Genomic DNA, 22,541 nt, shown 5'->3' with positions numbered 1-22,541 from the left:
CACTGCAACAAAAAAACCTCGATTTGGAATGGATATTTTGTAACGGGTATGTGAAATATCCTTCAGACTTCTGTGTTCTTACCTGCTCTCACCTACTCTCTCCTGCCTCTAGCTAGCACCTCTGTATTGGTGGAATGGGGACTCCTTAAAGTTGCCGACTGCAAAAGCATTTGCCAAGAATTTTTTCATTAATCAAGAATGATAGATAATTCATCCATATAAGTCCTCAACTTAGGAATAGTGAGAAAAATCATTGTTATCATATACCTCTAGTACTCATCCAAATAGACAAACTCCCACATGTTGTAGCATTTAGTCTAATAAACAAACTAGATAAAAGCAAACCAACAACATTAATGTCTATTTGGTTGATCATTGTATTAACTTTCTTCACTCTTCATCAAGTCATCACGAATGCATATCCACCTCCGTCCTGATGCATCATGGCATCTATAGAATCTCCGTCCTCCATTTCCATCTATGTATAAAGTCAAAAGTAGCAATACAAATAAAAAAATTTCATAGTTATTACATGTTTACGTTAGCAAAAGCAAGCGATATGCAAGACTTATGTGCACGTGACTTTTCCGTCCGAAAATCAGTTATGCATCATAAGCACAAAAACATTACTATGCATTAGAACTTCAAAACTAAACTATACTTGCGAATGATAATACATCAACGCAAATTAATTCAAATACAAGAGAATAATTACATTTCCGCTATCATAACGTTATTTTTCAGCAAATTTCATCATTGTTTTCTTTGATCTTACAATTCTAGGAACAAAAATTTTACTTATATAGTAAAAAAGGTGTTAAATGCAGTTTACCCCATGTGATATGTGAAATGAACAAATATTTTCTAGGGAAAAAAAATTGCAAATTACCCCACTATTTAGATGGGTGGGGGTGGGGGGTAATTGGTTTCATTTCTCAAGACACATGGGGTAATTTGCTATTTTATTCACAACAGTTTTTTTTATTTTTCATTTCTCATATCATGGAGGTAAATTGCATATTTCCTATTTGTGCAGCAATTTGTGCATAAGTTACAGAATCACATTTAACATTAAATTCTAGCATCAAAGACGGAAATAAAGATGTTACGCGAAAATATCAATAGACGTTACCTCCAGGGGAGTTTTTAAAGCTTTGACGCGTTGGCCATCGTACACAAATGCTATTGCGTCGTAGTTTAATTTCTTCTGCTTACAGTAAGATGTAAATAAGTGTTGTAGTCTCTTGTCGAGCGGAAACCGGTAGTAGACCTCGTCCCCGTCCTGCAATGACATAAAAATTAAGTAGTTCAAAGATAACTTGCATCAAGAATTAATTAACTACATTTGTATTACTGTGAGATATTCTGAATACTTATATCTATTATTATTAATTATTAATCTGAACTTCAAATATATAATTCATGGGTGGATAGAAATTTGCACCCTGTGATATTATAAATGAGTAAATTAGTCTTTTATAGAAAAAAAAAAAGATCGGGAGGTACATTGGTGTATTTAAGATTATATAAGGATGTAAATCTAGGTCCTTCTCTAGCGATTCTTGTAAGTTTTTTGCATGCACTTGAACCCTCCTATACGAAGGCATATAAATTGACCAGAAACTTTATCGCTTCTCTAGCAAGGCCCTTAAGTCTTTCTTTGAGTAGGCACCCCCAAATTATCCTCTTTTGATGAGGCACACATATTTTGCTCCGTGCAAGCACACAACTTCTGTTCATAATAGATATATCTCCATTATTAACATTTTCTTTTAGAAAAATAAAGCCCTACACTTGAGTAGACAACCATTAAGCCTTAATCCATGGAGGCACACGAGCCTTCCTCCATAGAGACAAATAAGCCCTACTCCTACAGGAAAGACGTGCTATAATAGCTAGCATTAAAGAAAAAAAATGCCATCTACACTCACAAAAAGCAGTTAATGACACCATCGCACCAATTTTTGAATATCGCAATTGCACCCCTAGTTAAATTAATTTAAAAAATTAATTTTAATTACTCCTCTGTTTTTGTTTACAAAAGTGATTACGCATCATTTTAATACTACTACACTAATTTTTTTATTGTGTCGATAATACCTTAAATTTTTTTTTTAAATGTGATTTGTTGGTTAATATATTTTGTTCTTAATTATATACAATATATTTTAAAATATAAATAATTATATTTATATGCACGCAAGAATGACGTGCCACGACGAATAACTAGCATAATTTAAAAGATATTGATAGCTTGTTACAACATTAATACAGATTAATAGTTCAATGAACTCAACTTCTTTTTTTCTTGGAAAAATTATAATTTTCGTTCTATAAGAATGGAAGGTAACACTTTTGGTCCACTTAAAATTTATTTTAGCAACGAAGGACAGTAATTTAAGAAAAAAAAAAAAAAGAAGCACATTGCGGACATTTGTCTCTGAAAATTTTCCCTAGTTACAGTTGTCACGCACATAATATGCACGTGACATTTTCCAATAAAATTGGTTATTTTATTGATGAATATAAAGAAAAAACATTATCAACATTATGAAAAAAAGCAAATCAAAGATAGTTAATTCATCCATATCCTCAACTTAGAATAGTGAGAAAAATCATTGTTATCATATACCTCCAGCACTCATCCAAATAGACAAACTCCCACACGTTGTAGCATTTAGTCTAATAAACAAACTAGATAAAGCAAACCAACAACGTAAATGTCTCTACGGTCTATTTGCTTGATCGTTGTATCGACTTTCTTCACTCTAGATCAAGTCATCACGAGAGCGTAGCCACCTCCGTCCTGATGCATCATGGCATCTATAGAATCTCCGTCCTCCATTTTCATTTATGTATAAACTCAAAAGTAGCAATACAACTAAAAAAGTTTCATAGTTATTAGATGTTTACGTTAGCAAAAAGCAAGCGATATGCAAGACATATGTGCACGTGGGACCTTTCGGTCCGAAAATTAGCCATGCATCATAAGGACAAAAACGTTATTATGCATTAGAACTTAAAAACTAAACTATACTTGCGTATGATAATACATCCAAGCAAACTAATGCAAATGCAAGAGAATAATTACATTTCTGCTATCATAATGTTATTTTTTTTTTGCAGATTTCATAATTGTTTCCTTTGATCTTATAATGCTAGGAACAAATATTTTACTTATACAGTATAAAAGGGGTTAAATGCAGTTTACCCCATTTGATATGTGAAATGAACAAATATATTCTATGAAAAAAAGACTTGCAAATTGCACTATTTAGATGGGTGGGGGGTAATTGGTTTCATTTTTCAAAACACATGGGGTAATTTGCTATTTTATTTCACAACACTTTATTTATTTATTTATTTATTTTTCCATTTCTCGTATCAGGGAGGTAAATTGCACATTTCCTATTTGTGCAGCAATTTGTGCATATCGTTACAGAATCACATTTAACATTAAATGCTAGCATCAAGTCATCCAAATAAACAAACTCCCACACGTTGTAGCATTTAGTCTAATAAACAAACTAGATAAAGCAAACCAACAACGTAAGTGTCTCTACGGTCTATTTGGTTGATCGTTGTATCGACTTTCTTCACTCTTGATCAAGTCATCACGAGTGCGTAGCCACCTCCGTCCTGATGCATCATGGCATCTATAGAATCTCCGTCCTCCATTTCCATCTGTGTATAAACTCAAAAGTAGCAATACAAATAAAAAAGTTTCATAGTTATTAGATGTTTACGTTAGCAAACGCAAGCGATATGCAAGACATATGTGCACGTGGGACCTTTCGTTCTGAAAATCAGCCATGCATCATAAGTACAAAAACGTTACTATGCATTAGAACATAAAAACTAAACTATACTTGCGTATGATAATACATCAACGCAAACTAATGCAAATGCAAGAGAATAATTACATTTTCGCTATCATAATGTTATTTTTTTGGCAGATTTCATCATTGTTTCCTTTGATCTTATAATGCAAGGAACAAATATTTTACTTATACAGTAAAAAAGGGGTTAAATGCAGTTTACCCCATTGGATATGTGAAATGAACAAATATTTTCTATAAAAAAAAGACTTGCAAATTGCACTATTTAGATGGGTGGGGGGTAATTGGTTTCATTTTTCAAAACACATGGGGCAATTTGCTATTTTATTTCACAACAGTTTATTTATTTATTTATTTATTTTTTCCATTTCTTGTATCACAGAGGTAAATTGCACATTTCCTATTTGTGCAGCAATTTGTGAATATCATTACAGAATCACATTTAACATTAATTTCTAGCATCAAAGATGAAAATAAAGATGTTACGCGAAAGTATCGACAGACGTTACCTCGAGGGGAGTTTTTGAAGCTTTGACGCGTTGGCCATCGTATACAAATGCTATTGCATCGTAGTTTAATTTCTTCTGCTTACAGTAAGATGTAAATAAGTATTGTAGTTTCTTGTCGCGCGGAAACCGATAGTAGACCTCGTCCCCATCCTGCAATGACATAAAAATTAAGTAGTTCAAAGATAACTTGCATAAAGAATTAATTAACTACATTCGTATTACTGTGAGATATTCTGAACACGTATATCTATTATTATTAATTATTGATCTAAACTTCAAAATATATAATTCATGGGTGAATAGCAATTCACACCCTGTGATATTATAAATGAGTAAATTAGTCCTTTATGAAAAAAAAAATAGGGAGGTAGATTGTTGTATTTTAGATTATATAAGGAGGTAAATCTAGGTCCTTCTCTAGCGATGCTTGTAAGCTTTGTGCATGCACTTGAACCCTCCTATGTGAAGGCATATAAACCTGCTCTGAACAGATACCTTATCGCTCCTCTAGCAAGGCCCTTAAGTCTTTCTTTGAGTAGGCACCCCCAAATTATCCTCTTTTGATGAGGCACACATATTTTGCTCCGTGCAAGCACACAACTTCTGTTGATAATAGATATATCTGCTTTATGAACATTTTCTTTTAGAAAAATAAAGCCCTACACTTGAGTAGACAACCATTAAGCCTTAATTCATGGAGGCACACGAGCCTTCCTCCATAGAGACAGATAAGCCCTACTCCTAATGGGTTGGTTCGGAAAATTCCTGCTCCATATAGCATGAAGTAAGCTCTTCTTTCTCTAAGCATGTTTATGCCACTAATATTTTCCTGTAAGAAAAAAAGTGGGTCCCTCTTCAAGCTAGTCTCTTGCCTCTGAGATGGTTATTCTAATAAGTTTTGAAATTTCCATTTATTAGATTGAGGAGTAGAATGATGCCCATAAAAATACACTGGCCTAAAAAGGCCCAAGTTTTCCAAAAAAAAAAAAGAGATCTTCAAAACTCAAAAGAATGCAAAGCCGAAGTGGAGCCCAAGGGGCCCAGTTCGAGTAAGAGCTTAGAATGCCTTATGAAAATTTAGTTCGGGTAAAGCCCCCCAGGAGTCTAGCAGCAAATGCTTCTAAAAACATAAATTGGCCAAAAGAAACCCAAATTGGCTAAAATCCAAGAAGGCCCAGACCCAAGAAGTCCTCACAGGCCCATAAGGAAGTTTAGATACTTGAAATCCCCTAGGCAAAGTCAAAATTCATTGTACAAGGCATTCATGTCGGATCTCTAAAGGCACATATCACAAAATCAAATAAAGACGAGCAGCCCCCTCGAGGACACATGGTGCCTCCAACCAGAAGTAACCTTAAAATCTAAAAGCTTGAACTCCGGTTGGAATAAGGTATCTCCTCAATTACTTAATGTAAAATTTTGGAAAACATTCTTATCTCTAAAAGATACATTCACCTGCAACGGACTCCAATCCCATCCCCCCAAGAATCAGGGGTCTCCAACTTCCAAGAAATAACCCTCAACCTAGTCAGGTGGAGAACTCCTAACTGTTGGGAGATTACCTCTACAAAATCTAGCAAGATTTAGCTTTATCTAACCATTTTGAGATGATGCTCCATCAGATCTATGAAAATCCTCCACCGAGTCACAGATGGATTGAATCATCTCCAATCAACTTATGATTACCTATAAATAGAGAGCCCCGAGCTACAACTTTGGTTGAAGGGAATACTTCAATTTCATATTATTATTATTAGGGAAAAAGATTATTTTAGTCCGCTAAGTATGCCTAATTTTAAGTTTAGTCCGATAACTATGTCCATTTTTGTTTAGGTCTAGTAAGTTATGAAATTGCTTACTTTTAGTCCACTGACAGATTTTCGGACTAGTTTACCCCTATGCAACTTTGAAAGGCAGTTTTAGTCCATACTCACTCATAGGGGTAAAATTATTCGAAAATCTGTCAGAGGACTAAAAGTAAGTAATTTCATAAGTTACTAGACCTAAATAAAAATAGACATAGTTATCGGACTAAAATTAAAATTAGGCATACTTAACGGACTAAAATAATACTTTTCCCTTATTATTATTGTTGTTGTTGTTCTTGTTATTATTATTATTATTATTATTATTATATAATACTATTATTATTGCAATGTCTATCAATCTTGGTTCTTGGGATTATCAACGGGAAAGATTCTTGATTTCGAGTAGATCAAGAATTACAAAAAAGAACCGAGTCGACAAACAGGCCGAATAACTAGTTCTTGGTTATAAATCTTTAAAATCCCATAAAAAATATAAAAAAAAATCATATAAAAATCGTTTCTTGGTTATAAATTTTCAAAAGGATTAACATCAAATCAAACTAATCTAACCATACACAAAAAGGAGAATATATATATATATATATATATATATATATAAGTAACAATTAAAAAAAAAAGGGAAATGAAAGAAGAAATGTACCTGAGATTTGATGGAGAGGGCAATTTTAGAAACAATGGATTGGTCATGATTTGGTTTCTTGCCGTTGGAAGTCTCTCCTGGTCTCATTTTCTTTCAGCCTTAATTTCAGTGTGCGTGTGTGTGTGTGTGTGTTCGAACACAAACACAAATACAAATAAGAACGCCTCCTTTGATTCTCCTTTGGTTGCTGTTTGAGTTAAAGCATTGAACCACTTCTGTCTTTATACACTTTAATTTTGTGTGTCTCTGTGGTGTGTGTGTGTATGATTTTTAGGTTTTCTTTCTCTAAAATGGAAATACATTGTATAGTAAGTATCTGGAAAAATAAAATATAATAAAGTCCGATATGGAATTTAATCAAATTGGAGACTCCTAAAATACAAATAGTAGAGGAAATAACATTGTATTATGTCCATTTTTTAGAAATATATTCAAATTTAGTGATTTAAAATTTTTCTTGAACTATGTAAACTGTAATGAGTTTATAATATATTTTTGGTTTCTTTAAGAATCAATTCCCAAAAATAAAATTAAATTTCCTAACATGAATATTTAACGTTATTCTTTCGTAAACACCCTCTCCTCACGTATTCTAATGATCATGTAATACAATGACCTTTCGACCGTTTATATGGTTTATATGTTAATTTTAACTATATTCGAACTTTTAGATATGTATACACTGTCGAATTGTGTACATAATTCCGTTACCAATTAAATGTTATTTAGGCATTAATTAGTTCTAGTCTAGGAATGTAGAGTAAGCGAGCTTTAAAATCTTTCAGCTATTTTTTTTTCTTAACTTGAGCTCGTTCAGGAGTCGAGCTCGAATCAGATTATAAATGTTTAGAAATTCATGAACCAAGTCGAGTACTTCTTTTATTTTTTTTAATATATTTATGGTAACTATAGTTGTAATAACATTGTTATTATTCTTAAAAATAATAATTACAATAAACCTGATTACAATCGAAGGTAATATTTTTAGTTCAATAATTTTGTGCTACTCCGCAATAAACATGATTATGCTTTTATTTGTTATGATAACTGTATACATGACGAGGTCGGTGGGATCGCCCTAAGTCCTCGGGGTTTTCATAGAAAATAAGTCTGAAATCAAAGCAACACGTCAAAAGTGTTGGGGTAAACCCAAAAAATTCACTCCAACGATTAAATTAGGAGACTATCGGTTGATTGGAAGTTGGACCTAAATAATTGTTTGTCTAATAGAAGTTATATCTTTAATTTTTTTTATAATTTATTATTCACATTTTTATATTCATTTAAACTTACAATATAGAGTAAATTGCTCCACATTATTTAATTAGTCTTCATATGGAATAAAATCTAGGCACAAAATTGATCTTTTTGACTGTAAAAGGACTTTTTTCCTTCAATTTCTTTCTTTCAATTTTCAAATATTTTTTCACGTTTATTTCTAACATAAATACTATTATTTATTGGTATAATATTGTACTAATATTTTATACATTTATTTTATGTATATAGTTAAAAAAAAATTATGAGAAATCTTGTATTCAAATATGAGATCAAGAAATCTCATATCTGTAGAGAAAACAACCAAGCAGCAGATTTGCTTGCTAACCAAGCCTGTGTTACGCTCTACTAACTAACGATCACATGCGAGGCAAGATTATAGGAATCACCAAACTTGACAATTATGGCTTCCCCAACATCAGAACTATGCAGAGACGTGAGGGTGTTGCACTCCCAATTATGCTTTATTTTTCCTTAGTTGTATTGAATTGTCAATACTAACCATACCTATAGGTGCTTATGAGGATCCATGGGCTGACTGTTCTATCCTTCACTATGCTTGTCTGTTTGGTGTAAAACGGGGTCATGTTTATTTTGCTACTTAACTGTATTTGGAGGTGTCCTCCATTGCATTGCATATCTTGGAAATTTTTATTGTTTGTAAGTTGTACTCCTTAGTCTCTACTTGAGTTTTATTGTTGTTGACAAATGTTAGTGGATTTTACCCCCGCTTATGCTCTCTTTTGTCCGGCCATAAAACTAAGGTGCCCTTCTTTTCTGGCTGTGTTGGTTTGTTTGATTTTTTGTTGCAGGTACCTCCAACAAATAATCTAAAGGATTCAAGTTGAGATATATTCATTGCTAATTGACGATGTGATAAAATTTTTTTAACACACCAAACTTTTGACTCAACTTGATGGTAACACTACAAAAAAAGGCAGGATTTGGGTAGATTTTGAAATGTTTAACTTTGGACGATTTCAAGATCACAAAACCTATTTGGACTAGAGTTTGGAATGGATGGAAATCCGCCCCTGCAGTTGGCGTTACAATAATGTAGGAACGGTTTAGGTAAAAAGCAGTTGCAACTAGGGATGGTAATTGTATCGGTCGTTGAAAACCGTTCCTAATATCGATTCAGCCCAAAAAATTTTAATTTAAGAATTGGAACAACCGGGGATAGTCTTTCTAATGGTTACTTATATTTTTTAGGTGAAATTTTGGAACGGTATTTATAATCATAATTTTATTTTGAAACTATTTTTTTTTCTAATTTGGATGAATTTAGGAACGGTCTTTGAAACATTTTTTTGCAACGAGTTATTGAATTTGGAACACATTTGTAGAATTATTTTAGGAATAGAATTAGGAACGGTTCATATAATTTGGAACGCATATTAGATACTGATTAGTAATTCTATTTGGAACGATTATATATTAATTTGGAACAATTCGTTTAGTTTAGGAACACTTTTTTGGGACTGTCTTTGTAACGGATTCTGGAACGAGTTTTGCTAAAACTTTTAATATTTTCTTTAGCATTACTAAACCCGTTCCTAATTTTTGAATGTTATAATTTTTTATAAATTATTAATATATTTAATAATTTTGAACAAATAAATAAATTTATACATTTTAACAAATTTTATGATTATGTACATTATTATGTAACAATGTTAGTATGTACTGGGAATATTGTTGTAATTTATTTTTTTATGATTATTATGTAATTTATAATTATTTATATTTATTAATGTAATATTGTTGATATTGCATTAATTGTTTCAAAATTCTTTATTAATGTGATTAGGTGTAAAATTTTATTAAATTACATAAATTCCATAAATTTGTGTAAATTACACATAAATTGCATAAACTACACTAAAAATTATAAATTATAGAAATTACACATGTATTTCATAAATTACACATACAAATTATAAATTGCATAAATTACACATATATTGCTAAAATTACACAGAAATTGTAGAAATTACACATAAAAACTATAAATTGCATAAGTTACACATGTACTGCATAAATTGCACATAAATTGTATAAATTTTCAGAAAATTAGAAATTTTGAAAAACTATTTTCGAAATTTTTTGAAAAATTATTTCAGAATTTTTTTCTGAAAATTCATACAGATTTTTTTTTTAAATACCAAAAATTTACACAAAAAAATTAAAATACCAAAAATGTACAGAAAATTAGAAAATTTTGAAAAAGTATTTTCAGAAATTTACAGAAAAATTTTAGAAATACAAAAAATTTACAGAAAAAATTTAAAAAATATAAAAAATCATGAAAATTTCAAAATATTTACAATTTTTGTCTCAGTCTGGTCCCTCAAGCTATTTTTTGTTGAATACGTGGCTGAATTTTGACTTTTTGGAGGGTAAAATAGTCCATTTAAATTTGATTTTACCACTTTAGTCCCTTAAATTTATAACATTGTCAAATTCCTCCTTTTTTCAAAGGAAAAAAAATGTGTCTATATTTTTTATGTTGATATATTAAAATTATCTTTTATGAATAACAAAAAATTTGCACTCTTGTGAACATAATAATAATATATTATTTAACTTAAAAAAAACAGTCTACTCTATTTTCTCTTTTTTTATTGAAATAAAAAAAATCCAAAATTATGATAAATTTTATGAATTTACATTTTGCGAAAAGTTATATAAAAAATTGAATTCAGTAATTTTTTATTTCAAAAATTAAAGATAAGTCTAAAAGTTAAACCTTAACAATCTATCTTTATTACTAATTAAGAGCACTATTTTGGTGTCTCACTTTTTTTGGTGGGTCAATTTTTTTTTTAATTATATTTCTTATTCTCAACTTTGTTTGAAAAATTACGAATAACTCTTCATTGTTTGAAATATTATAAATTCCCCCTTAATATTTGATAAAATCATATAATCCTTGGATGGAGGTTTAAAATTATCAACTTTGCCCTTGATGTATTTTTATCTTTTTTTCTAAAAAAAATAAATAATGGAAAAAAAACATACATAGTGGATGAAATATTATCAACTTAGTCCATAAAAATTTTTTGCAAAATTTCTAAAAATAACTAAAATTATAATTCAAAATTCACAAGAATATTTTAGTCAGTTTACCACAAAAATAGATTAATTGGACTAATTATCACACCAATGTTAGAATCAAAGGTTGCATGGTAATTTTTCAAACAGAGAACATTACATTTATATATATTGTTATTATTATGAACTTTTTGTTTATACCGATGTATTGTAACTTAAAGAACAAAATTTATTTGCATTACTAATGTACAACATTTAATATTTCGATTGACTTTAACAAAATTAAAAAATTATGAAATAACCAGAACAAAAAAAAAAGGTACCAATTGTGATTTTAATTAATTAATTTAATTAATGCGTACATTACATTACACAGAACACATGCTATTTAATTATACATTCATCAATTATAGTTATAAATAAGTGAGACCTATAATTGGTATTAATTGGTATAAATGAAAATATCTGGAATGTGTTTGATTTTGTGATAATCTTCTCCTTCACCATCCACCACTCCTACCCTCTTCACAAACTCTTCTGGCATAGATATAATTCTCAGTTCTTGGAGAGTATTAATGAATTCCAATTCATCTGGAATCATCTTCAATTTACTGCATTCTGCAATAAGTAGACTGGAAAGGTTGAGCATTGCTCCTTTCTCCACTCTCCACCCCATTAAATTCAACAACCCATGCAAAACAAGTTCCCTGAGTTGAGGAAATCCAGTTGCCCGACAAACCATCTCTCTGCCCACATATGGATTGCTCCACAAGCTAAGAACTCTTAACATGGGAAGCTTCTCTAGTATTTCCATTGGGTCTTCCTCAATCCTTGTACCCACAAGCTGCAATTCTATCACATTTTGATATAGTTGAACTTCATAAGCCGGTAATTTGCTCACTCGACAATGTGTGATTCTCAAGTAATGTAGTGAGTGACACATCACCAACCTCCTGAAAAGAGTTGAGCCATCTTCCCGATTCGTATTGACATCCATGTCCATCTTGGCCAATTTAAGAAGATGAGTGATATCATCAACCACATCACCAACCCAGATATCATCAACCATCTCCAATTCATTCAACCCTTCAAATTTCAATTTTTCGCCTCCAACCCTCTCATGATCATCTATCATAAATAGATGCCTCAAGCACTTCATTTTGTATATGCAATTAGGTAATCTCATTGTATTTTTCACATTCAATGTCTGCAAACAAGGTAGCTTGCATATGGATTGTGGCAATTCTTTCACAATACTATTTTCGAGACTCAATAGCTTCAACAGCTTCCATTTTGCGATTCCTTTGGGCAATTTCCAATTCTCAAATTGATAACCTTTGAATACAAAAGATCTTATGTTCTTATTTTCCCTAATCCTTTAACTAAGATCGTTATCCACTCCCACCGCATGAATAGCCAATCTATTTGTTTTGCAAATTGAAGAGTCTCCTCCTCCCATCTCTCTATCCATAACCTCCAGAAATCCTTCTTTTTTTCCTTTTGACAAACACAAATCTCGTATCATATCATGAAGCCAGCATGACTTAAACCTATTATATAGCGGCAACTTGTCTGTTTCCACTTCAACCATACACCTATTTGCTAGCTCGAATAAATACCGTTCTGCCACATCTCTCAAACTTTCTCCTCTTCCCTTATCTTTGGAACAAATCATACCTTCAACCATCAATAGTAAATATAGTTTTTCTATATCTATTTCTTCATCTTCTTTAAAACAAGCCAAACCAAAAAACATGGTTTCAGATTGTAAGGGAGCACATTGTAACTCAAATCTAGTATTTCATTTACTCCTTTGTCATTCTCCAAACCTCTCCCATGTAGAAGGTACGAATCAAGATTTCTACACACATTTTTCCATTCTATTGATGCCTTTTCGTGATGAAGAGTTCCTCCAATAACTGAAATGGGTAATGGTAAATAACCACATTTTTTTACTATTTCCCTTCCATATTCTTCCAACAACTTTATTTCAGTTGTAGGTATCTCTGAATACATAATCAATGAATGTCAGTTAATTCAAAATATTATAAAATTTGAATTTCTTATAAATATGTATAGTAATTAAAACAAATCAAAACAAGAGAATTTCGCCCTATGCTTTCAACAAATAAAAAATAGAAATAAAATCTGAAAGCATAACTTTATATTGCTGAATCCATTACTTTGTATGACTTTCTAAATGTTTGATTCCTTTTACGTTTTAAACAAATTTTGTATCAAGAAATAAATTTTAAATTGCTATTCAATAGCATTTTATACATATAGATCAACTTGAAATTTACATAAGAAAATTCAAACAATCTTGTCATCATGAAAACTATAAAAAAACATTAGACGTAACAAAATAATCTTTTTCGCTAAATATATACTATAAATGATATCTTTAGTATCATTACTCTTTTTTCTTTTGTCACTAACTAGAGAATGAAGATTCAAAATCAATAAAATAAAACAAGAAATTTTACAAACTAACCTTGTGAATAGTTGTTCGGTAATGCTATCTTTTGAAGGAGCTCCCATCCTTCATCTTCATCCAAACACTTGAGATTGTGGACGTATCCTATGGAAGCAATGTTTTGATTTCTGGTTGTGAGCAAAACTTTGCTATCTGCCTCTGCAAGGGAAAGGCACGCCTTAAGCAATTCCAGTGATCAACTTCCCAAACGTCATCCAAAACTAGGAGACATTTTCTGTCTCTTTGTACTTGGTACAACTTTCTGACCAATTTATCTTCGTCTTGCTCTTCACTTTCATTCGGAAGAAGTTGCTTTGATAGTCGTTGGAAAGTAGTTTTGGGTTGAAATTGCTGACTTACACAAACCCAAGCACGATATTTGAAGCTCCGCTCCACGGCCTCCCCATTGTAAATTTTAGTAGCAAGAGTGTCTTTCCCAATCCTCCCATGCCACATATGGAAATCACTCCATTTGATTTGTCATCAATTGTCAGAACTGATTCTAACTATTTAATATCCTCCTTCATTCCTGCAAAATATTTTTCAACCTCATGCCCATACGTTCTTCTTGACCTATCGGTATCATCTACCAATCTTGATGAGTTGTCTCCTACACTCATAGACTCCGACTGTTTGGTGAGGTCGGACATACGAGACTTGATATCTTTAATGTCTTCTCCGATTTGGTGCATTCTTGACCACTCGCTCAATATACAAGTGAATCTTTTGAGAACCATTTTAAGGCCTTTTCCTTTTCTTCTGGACACCACTTCAATGACATATCTTTCTAGCACATTCTCAGCTTGAATGGACAAATCGCGAAGTTCAGCGATCCAATTCTGGACTGTTTGTGAATTGTACCGATCTTGCCTCCTATCAGCATCCTTCAAGAAACAGTGCATGATGTTGAGCTGCCTTAGGACTTCCTCAACCTCACCGCCCACACTCGATAGAAACTTTGCTTCCTCAATCAATAAGTCCCGAAGTGTATCAAGTGCAATTGTTGCAACAGAATCAACCATTTTACTTTGTATTTGGGTGATTTTCTGGAGAAATGTGTTGGATCAGTAGCGGCTAATGGCAAAGTGGATGGATGTTATTGATCTTTTTAATTCACCAACTGCCTTCATTTTATATATGCGCATACCAACTTCTATCCCTACTTGACACAAATTCTACGCATGCTACAAATTCTTTTCTCCTCTTATCTTTTCTTGTAAATTGGAAGTTTTAGATTCTTTCTCCCATATTTCACACTTTCTTGATTCTCACTTTTAATTTAAGTTAAAGCAAAAGAATCGGCTACTCATAACACAAGTTTAAGAAATGCCTTTCAGATTTAATTTAAATTCTACTCATAGGTACAAATTCTTTTCTCCTCTTTCACACAATTTTATTGATGGGTATTGACTCAATCCAAATATAATTTATATTTTTTAATGGGTTTGGATTTGGACCTAGGTTTAGTAATATTTATTGGATTTGAGTATGAGTCTGAGTAGGGTCTCACCCTATCCATTGACACCCCTATACTATCAATGTATCCATATCAAATTAGTGATTGGTTAACTATGGTACTAATTTTAATTAATTATATATATTTGATATTATTTATTGATGATTGCATAATATAATTATAATCAATTTATTAAAAAAAATTATGTTCGGGTTTTAATAATGATCACTACCATGATCCGCATTGATCCTTCAATCTATATTATATAAGTAACTCAAATGCTTTCTCGCCCCCCCCCCCCCAAAGAATAAGATGTGGATGCCAAAATGCACTTAAGTGTGAAGCACATGGACTACAATCAGTCTATGGAAAAAGTATCAGATATTTCAATTGCTATGCATTTTTTATTCATTTAAAAGAATGTTAAATAAATCTATGAATTCACATCCATCTTAAACATAAAAATTAGAAAAATTAATAACATAAGACGTACATGGCTCACCCAATTTGAGCTACATCCAACAAATAGAACGTTTACGACATCGAAAAATGATGATGAGGAGTGTGCAAAATGACTTTCAGAAGTAATACAACTCTAGTCTAAAAAATATAAGTCTTGGACTATTACATGATACTAAAATAGAGCATGATAACTTAAAGTACCTTATTAATAAGAAAATTTAAACTATATGATAATTTACATATAAAATCTGCGATACATGAATAGTTGTGATTGTTTGAAATCCAACATTCTTGTCCTATGCTACACATATTTAGAAGAGTACATAGCGTCCTTTGTGAGTACATCACAGGCAAAGGTCCATTCGATGGTTTGCTTGGCTTCTCTCTGGTGAAAATCTCTATGCTTTCCATAACTCAACTTTGTCAAATCAAATAACTCTTTTACGGTATGTTTTTGAACTGTGGATCCTGATCCGGCTTTATGTAACTCATGAATCTGCATCGTCGACTTTGTCTTAGTGGGAGAAACTTGTGTGATTGTGAATGTGGCACTGCAAAATAAAAGAACTCGATTTGGAATGGATATTTTGTAACGGGTATGAGAAAAATCCTTCAGACTTCTGTGTTCTTACCTGCTCTCACCTACTCTCTCCTGCTTCTAGCTAGCACCTCTGTATTGGTGGAATGGGGACTCCTTAAAGTTGCCGACTGCAAAAGCATTTGCCAAGGATTTTTTCATTAATCAAGAACGATAGATAATGCATCCATATATATCCTCAACTTAGGAATAGTGAGAAAAATCATTGTTATCATATACCTCTAGTACTCATCCAAATAGACAAACTCCCACACGTTGTAGCATTTAGTCTAATAAACAAACTAGATAAAAGCAAACCAACAACATAAATGTCTATTTGGTTGATCATTGTATTAACTTTCTTCACTCTTGATCAAGTCATCACGAATGCATAGCCACCTCCGTCCTGATGCATCATGGCATCTATAGAATCTCCGTCCTCCATTTCCATCTATGTATAAAGTCAAAAGTAGCAATACAAATAAAAAAGTTTCATAGTTATTACATGTTTACGTTAGCAAAAGCAAGCGATATGCAAGACTTATGTGCACGTGACTTTTCCGTCCGAAAATCAGCCATGCATCATAAGCACAAAAACATTACTATGCATTAGAACTTCAAAACTAAACTATACTTGCGAATGATAATACATCAACGCAAACTAATGCAAATGCAAGAGAATAATTACATTTCCGCTATCATAATGTTATTTTTCGGCAAATTTCATCATTGTTTTCTTTGATCTTACAATGGTAGGAACAAAAATTTTACTTATATAGTAAAAAAGGGGTTAAATGCAGTTTACCCCATGTGATATGTGAAATGAACAAATATTTTCTAGGAAAAAAAAAAATTGCAAATTACCCCACTATTTAGATGGGTGGGGGTGGAGGGTAATTGGTTTCATTTTTCAAGACACATGGGGTAATTTGTTATTTTATTCACAACAGTTTTTTTTTTTTCAATTTCTCATATCACGGAGGTAAATTGCATATTTTCTATTTGTGCATATCGTTACAGAATCACATTTAACATTAAATTCTAGCATCAAAGACGGAAATAAAGATGTTACGCGAAAGTATCAGTAGACGTTACCTCCAGGGGAGTTTTTGAAGCTTCGACGCGTTGGCCATCGTACACAAATGCTATTGTGTCGTAGTTTAATTTCTTCTGCTTACAGTAAGATGTAAATAAGTGTTGTAGTAGACCTCGTCCCCGTCCTGCAATGACATAAAAATTAAGTAGGTCAAAGATAACTTGCATCAAGAATTAATTAACTCATTTGTATTACTAAGATATTCTAATTATGTATATCTATTATTATTAATTATGATCTGAACTTCAAATATATAATTCATGGGTGAATAGCAATTTGCACCCTGTGATATTATAAATGAGTAAATTAGTCTTTTATAGGAAAAAAAAAAGATAGGGAGGTAGATTGGTGTATTTTAGATTTTATAAGGAGGTAAATCTAGGTCCTTCTCTAGCGATTCTTGTAAGTTTTGTGCATGCACTTGAACCCTCCTATGTGAAGGCATATAAACCTGCTCTGACCAGACACTTTATCGCTCCTCTAGCAAGGCCCTTAAGTCTTTCTTTGAGTAGGCACCCCGAAATTATCCTCTTTTGATGAGGCACACATATTTTGCTCCGTGCAAGTACACAACTTCTGTTCATAATACATATATCTCCATTATTAACATTTTCTTTTAGAAAAATAAAGCCCTACACTTGAGTAGACAACCATTAAGCCTTAATCCATGGAGGCACACGAGCCTTCCTCCATAGAGACAAATAAGCCCTACTCCTACAGGTAAGACGTGCTATAATAGCTAGTATTAAAGCAAAAAAAATGCCAATGAACTATATTAATACAAATATAGCACCAATAAAAAATGCCAATGCTAGAATAAATATTAATACATGTTCATTGGTGCGAACATTAATATAGTTGAGAACATTAATATATTTTGAACTATATAGACAGCTTGTTACAACATTAATACAAATTAATAGTTCAATGAACTCAACTTCTATTTTTCTTGGAAAAATTGTAATTTTCGTTCTATAAGAATGGAAGGTAACACTTTTGGTCCACTTAAAATTTATTCTAGCAACGAAGGACAATAATTTAAGAAAAAAAAAAATGCAGCACATTGCGGACATTTGTCTCTGAAAATTTTCCCTAGTTACAGTTGCCATGCACATAATATGCACGTGACATTTTCCAATAAAATTGGTTATTTCATTGGTGAATATAAAGAAGAAACAGTATCAACATTATGAAAAAAAGCAAATCAAAGATAGTTAATTCATCCATATCCTCAACTTAGAGTAGTGAGAAAAATCTAAACTCATTTATTCTACTAACGTATATATGTATGGCAGGTTGAAGTACGGGAAATGGACATGTATTATATAATTGTACAAGAAATTGAAGACAAGTTGGACGTAAGGGTGAAGAAAGTGCCTCTCCAACAAGACGTGGACTCTCTACCGAAAATTATTGAGACAATAAAAATCCAACCAAGATCCAAGTTACCCCTACAGGAATGATTAGAGGAGCCTCAAATGCTACTGATAAGGTAGTAATTATTTAATACTTTACCTAAATAATCTTTAATTTCTGAGTTATGCAAAAATAATATAATATAACTAACATTCTTCAACCAAATTTTCATGCAATAGTACTATATTCATGATAGAGTTTCTGAAAACTTCCGCTCTTTAAAGGAGGTTGCAGCTTTTATACTCTATAGTTGTCCGAGGAGTGATCTAGTGCTGGAACAAGTTAATTCAAAATCTATAAACTCATTTTATCTTTGATCAAAATTTATGTTGATATGTTTTATTTTATAACTTTTCAACTATAGAAGATTTTAAAAAATGAATGAACTATTATGTCATTTTGTTAGTATGCATATTAAAACTTCCTACACATTCATGTTTTTAACTCTTATCTTTGTTATATGTTCTTATCTTAATAGACATTCTATCAGATCCGGGCAATGAAAATCCAAATAAAATGGATAATGAAGTGTTGGAGATCATTGCTTGCACTTTAATTGATTTATAGCCAGTAAATTTTCTCGTTATTATTTTCCTATTATTTTGTCAACATATATAATTAAAAAGGAAATTTTAAATTCGAAGATCTTTTGCCATTTCAAAAGCTTTTGAGGCGAGGAGAGGGTGTAGGAGTATTTTGAGGCCGTCACTGCGGCCCCATTGCAGGAGGAGCAAACTCCCATTTCTAATATTATGGAGGGTACCAGTGCGCCTTGGGGTGATGTAGTGCAGATGATTCGGCATAGAGGATGGTTTTTGATGTCGCCAGGCTGGCTGTCTGGTCTTCTAAGTATAACCGGGATAGTGTGCCTGATAATGCTACCAGGTCGTATCCTACTAATGTAGGACCTAGTTCATATTACGGTAGGTGGTACGATTATGTGTCTGGGCTGTCAAATCAGTTTCACGATGTAGTGCATGCAGCAGAGCAGCCATTGGGGAACGGTTGCACCCAATCTCAATTGAAGATTGTTGCTGAGTTGGTGAATATCAAGGTCGTTGGCCATTTTCTTAGCATATATGTGACCAAATATCCCAGTGGGTTGATCATATAGTAACGCAACCACACCTTGTCCCAGGATTACTATACTACGAATAAATTGATAAGAAACTTAGGTTTACCTATTGGAAGATTGATGTGTGTAAAAATGGTTGTCTGTTATACTGGAAGGTGATCTTTGACTATTGCATGTTTTGTGGAGAAGCTAGGTACAAGTCAACCAGGGCGCGAAATCCTAATCGCAAAAAGACAGCGTATACCAGTCTTAGGTACCTGCCGATTACCCCTCGCCTACAAAGGTTGTATGCTTCAAAAGCGATTGATGAGCAAATGACGTGGCATGCTAATAATCTAACGAAAGAGGGATCCGTATTCAATCCGTCTGATGCAGATGCATGGAGGCATTTTGATCGAACATATCCTCATTTTGTAGTAGAGCCCCGTAATGTTAGATTGAGTTTGTGGACGGATTGGCGCGCACCGCACGGGCAGTACGGTCGTACGTACTCATGTCGCCCTATTATACTTACACCATACAATCCCCACTGGGAATGTGCATGAGTGTTTAGGTGATAATGGTGATCCTCGATCCTTCCAATCCTAAACGTTTCGTCAATGTTTATCTGGAGCCTTTGATCGAGGATTTGCAGAATTTGCGGCATGTAGGTGTACTACCGTGCGACACTAAGAAGCGAGTTATTCGCAATGCACGCCATGTTGATGTGGACTGTGAACGACCTACCCGCTTATAGATTGGCCTCTGGATGGAGTTCCACTGGTGCTATGCGGTGTCCAGTTTGTATGGAAGACGCACATTCATTCTACCTACAGAACAGTAGAAAGTCATGCTGCTTTGACTATTACAGACAGTTCTTCCACATGGACCATCCAAACCGTAGGAACAAGAAAGCATTCAATAAGAACCGAGTAGAAAGGAATGTTGCACAACCAAGATTGATGGGAGAACAGATCCGCAAATGGGTTGGAAAGTTTAGCCCTGCGGTTCAAGTGTCGTTGTCACTTGCGGACGGGTAAGGTAGCGAGTATAAGTGGACAAAGAAAAGCATCTTTTGGGAGCTCGACTACTGGTTGATGCATCTGATATGATGCAATCTTGGTGTCATGCACATTGAGAAAACATGCTTGACATTATATTCAATACCGTGATGGATATAAAAGGAACAACGAATGATACTCTGAATACATGGACGGGCCTGAAGATCATATGTAACTGACAGAAGCTTGAGCTGGATAAAAGGAGGATGAACGTGATGCCTAAAGCCGTATACACCCTGACTCTCGATGGACCGACATTGCGTCTCAAGAAGTTGAGAGAATACCTCGAAGTTCCGACGGACAATCATAATTATAACCTGCATAACCCAAATGGTACACAATTAGTCATTGAGCTTTATGTTGCTAATCAACAAGGAGCAGGTACATCCCGATCGGGGAACTGTAAATCTTATGACAAGTCTGATGACGATAGCTTTGATGAGGATTACGAGACTGAGAAAACAAAAATTCTAATTGACATTTAGCATTTTCTATATCAAGTGTCTGTGTATTTTGCCGATAGAAATTAGTATAAATTAAAAAATTACCGATAATAATTTATAAAAATAGTTTACAAGCTAATTTAGAAGTACAACTTTCAAACTATTTGTCCATACCAATATTTTTTTTTAAAAAAACAAAACACATTTTTTTTTTATTTAGGAATGGTCAAAAAATCTACAAACAAAGTGTTATATGTAGATTAAAGAGCAAATAAAAAATTACCAAGAAAATAACTAAATATTAGAATAAAAATTAATAAGATGAGATAAAGATTACTTCAGTACTCGGAATCAATAAATCATAATAGCAAACGGATTTCTAATCTTCAAATGATTTTGATATATAAACCTAGCTTGCGACCCAAAAATAAAGAATTACTATTATTTTAGTTTTATTTGTCATAGGAATTTCAAATTATATCTTGTAATTGAGAAACATCCACCAAACTAATGCTAATTCAATGGTCATGGACTAAACACATGGTTTCTAGTAGGTGATCAAGATGCCTAAAGAGTCGGGATCAAGAGGGACTCAACCTAGGATCTGATTAGCCCATTCAAAAAGAGTTGGTTGGTACAATCCATGCCAAACCAAGGCTGATTCCAAGTATCAATACTTGGGATAGGCCCAGCCCAATGACCTAGGACCTCCTAACCCTGGGTCAAGTTAGCGGGCTGACCTAATCGAGCCACTTCTTTTTTTTTTAATAATATATGACATAGAAGTTTTATTTTATTCTTGTAGCTTAACTATTCTATACTTTATATACTTTGGAAACTCTAAAAATTTTTACCTTTATTCTTATACTTCTATATTAGTACAACAATTCACTAAAACTCATTGTTATTTTTTCTAAAATGTATTTTAAATTTTTTTTGGGCTTGCCATTATTTAAGTTTATTATTTGTAGCTAGTTGGTTCAATTGTTATTAAGTTCTTTATGCGGTCTTAGCTACTTTTTTTTTTGTAGTTTTGATTATTTGTTTGGTTTAATTTATAATTTATTTATTTAAAATAAAATCATAAATTATTTAAATTTGTTGAAAAAAGTATCTCATCTTCATTTAAAAAGAAAGAAAAGAAAATAGGCACAATCAGGTTTGGTTTGAGCCATCACCACTGCTATTGCACTTTCTCTTCATCCCCCGTTTTGTGCTAAATATAAGGTATCAAAATTAGTGTTTTCGACTCACTTGTATATTGAGCGAGTGGTTGAGAATGCACCAAATTGGAGAAGACGTTAAAGATATCAAGTCTCGTATGTCCGACCTCACCAAATAGTCGGAGTCC

The 22,541-nt window shown here is 32.6% G+C and overlaps 2 protein-coding genes across 2 annotated transcripts; both read right to left on the bottom strand.

The window, feature by feature from the left end:
* Positions 1 to 3,290: 3,290 nt before the first annotated feature.
* Positions 3,291 to 6,955, bottom strand: LOC105179883 (small ubiquitin-related modifier 1-like). Its single transcript, XM_088880842.1, has 3 exons — positions 6,818 to 6,955; positions 4,349 to 4,498; positions 3,291 to 3,684 (listed from the first exon to the last, which is right to left on the bottom strand). The coding sequence occupies exons 1-3, from the start codon at positions 6,902 to 6,904 to the stop codon at positions 3,607 to 3,609; spliced, it is 315 nt and encodes a 104-aa protein (XP_088736968.1). The 5' UTR covers positions 6,905 to 6,955; the 3' UTR covers positions 3,291 to 3,606.
* A 4,636-nt stretch (positions 6,956 to 11,591) lies between these two features.
* On the bottom strand, positions 11,592 to 14,647 carry LOC148788101 (putative disease resistance protein At1g59780). The gene is made up of 3 exons (XM_088880352.1): positions 14,278 to 14,647; positions 13,644 to 13,784; positions 11,592 to 12,484 (listed from the first exon to the last, which is right to left on the bottom strand). The coding sequence occupies exons 1-3, from the start codon at positions 14,645 to 14,647 to the stop codon at positions 11,592 to 11,594; spliced, it is 1,404 nt and encodes a 467-aa protein (XP_088736478.1).
* Positions 14,648 to 22,541: the final 7,894 nt, after the last annotated feature.

This window comes from Sesamum indicum, linkage group LG5 (genome assembly GCF_026168435.1).
Source record: "Sesamum indicum cultivar Baizhima isolate 11 linkage group LG5, ASM2616843v1, whole genome shotgun sequence".
In the NCBI taxonomy this organism is placed as follows: Eukaryota; Viridiplantae; Streptophyta; class Magnoliopsida; order Lamiales; family Pedaliaceae; genus Sesamum; species Sesamum indicum.
Note: the sequence above shows the minus strand (reverse complement) of the source record. Positions and strands in the feature narration are given on the sequence as shown.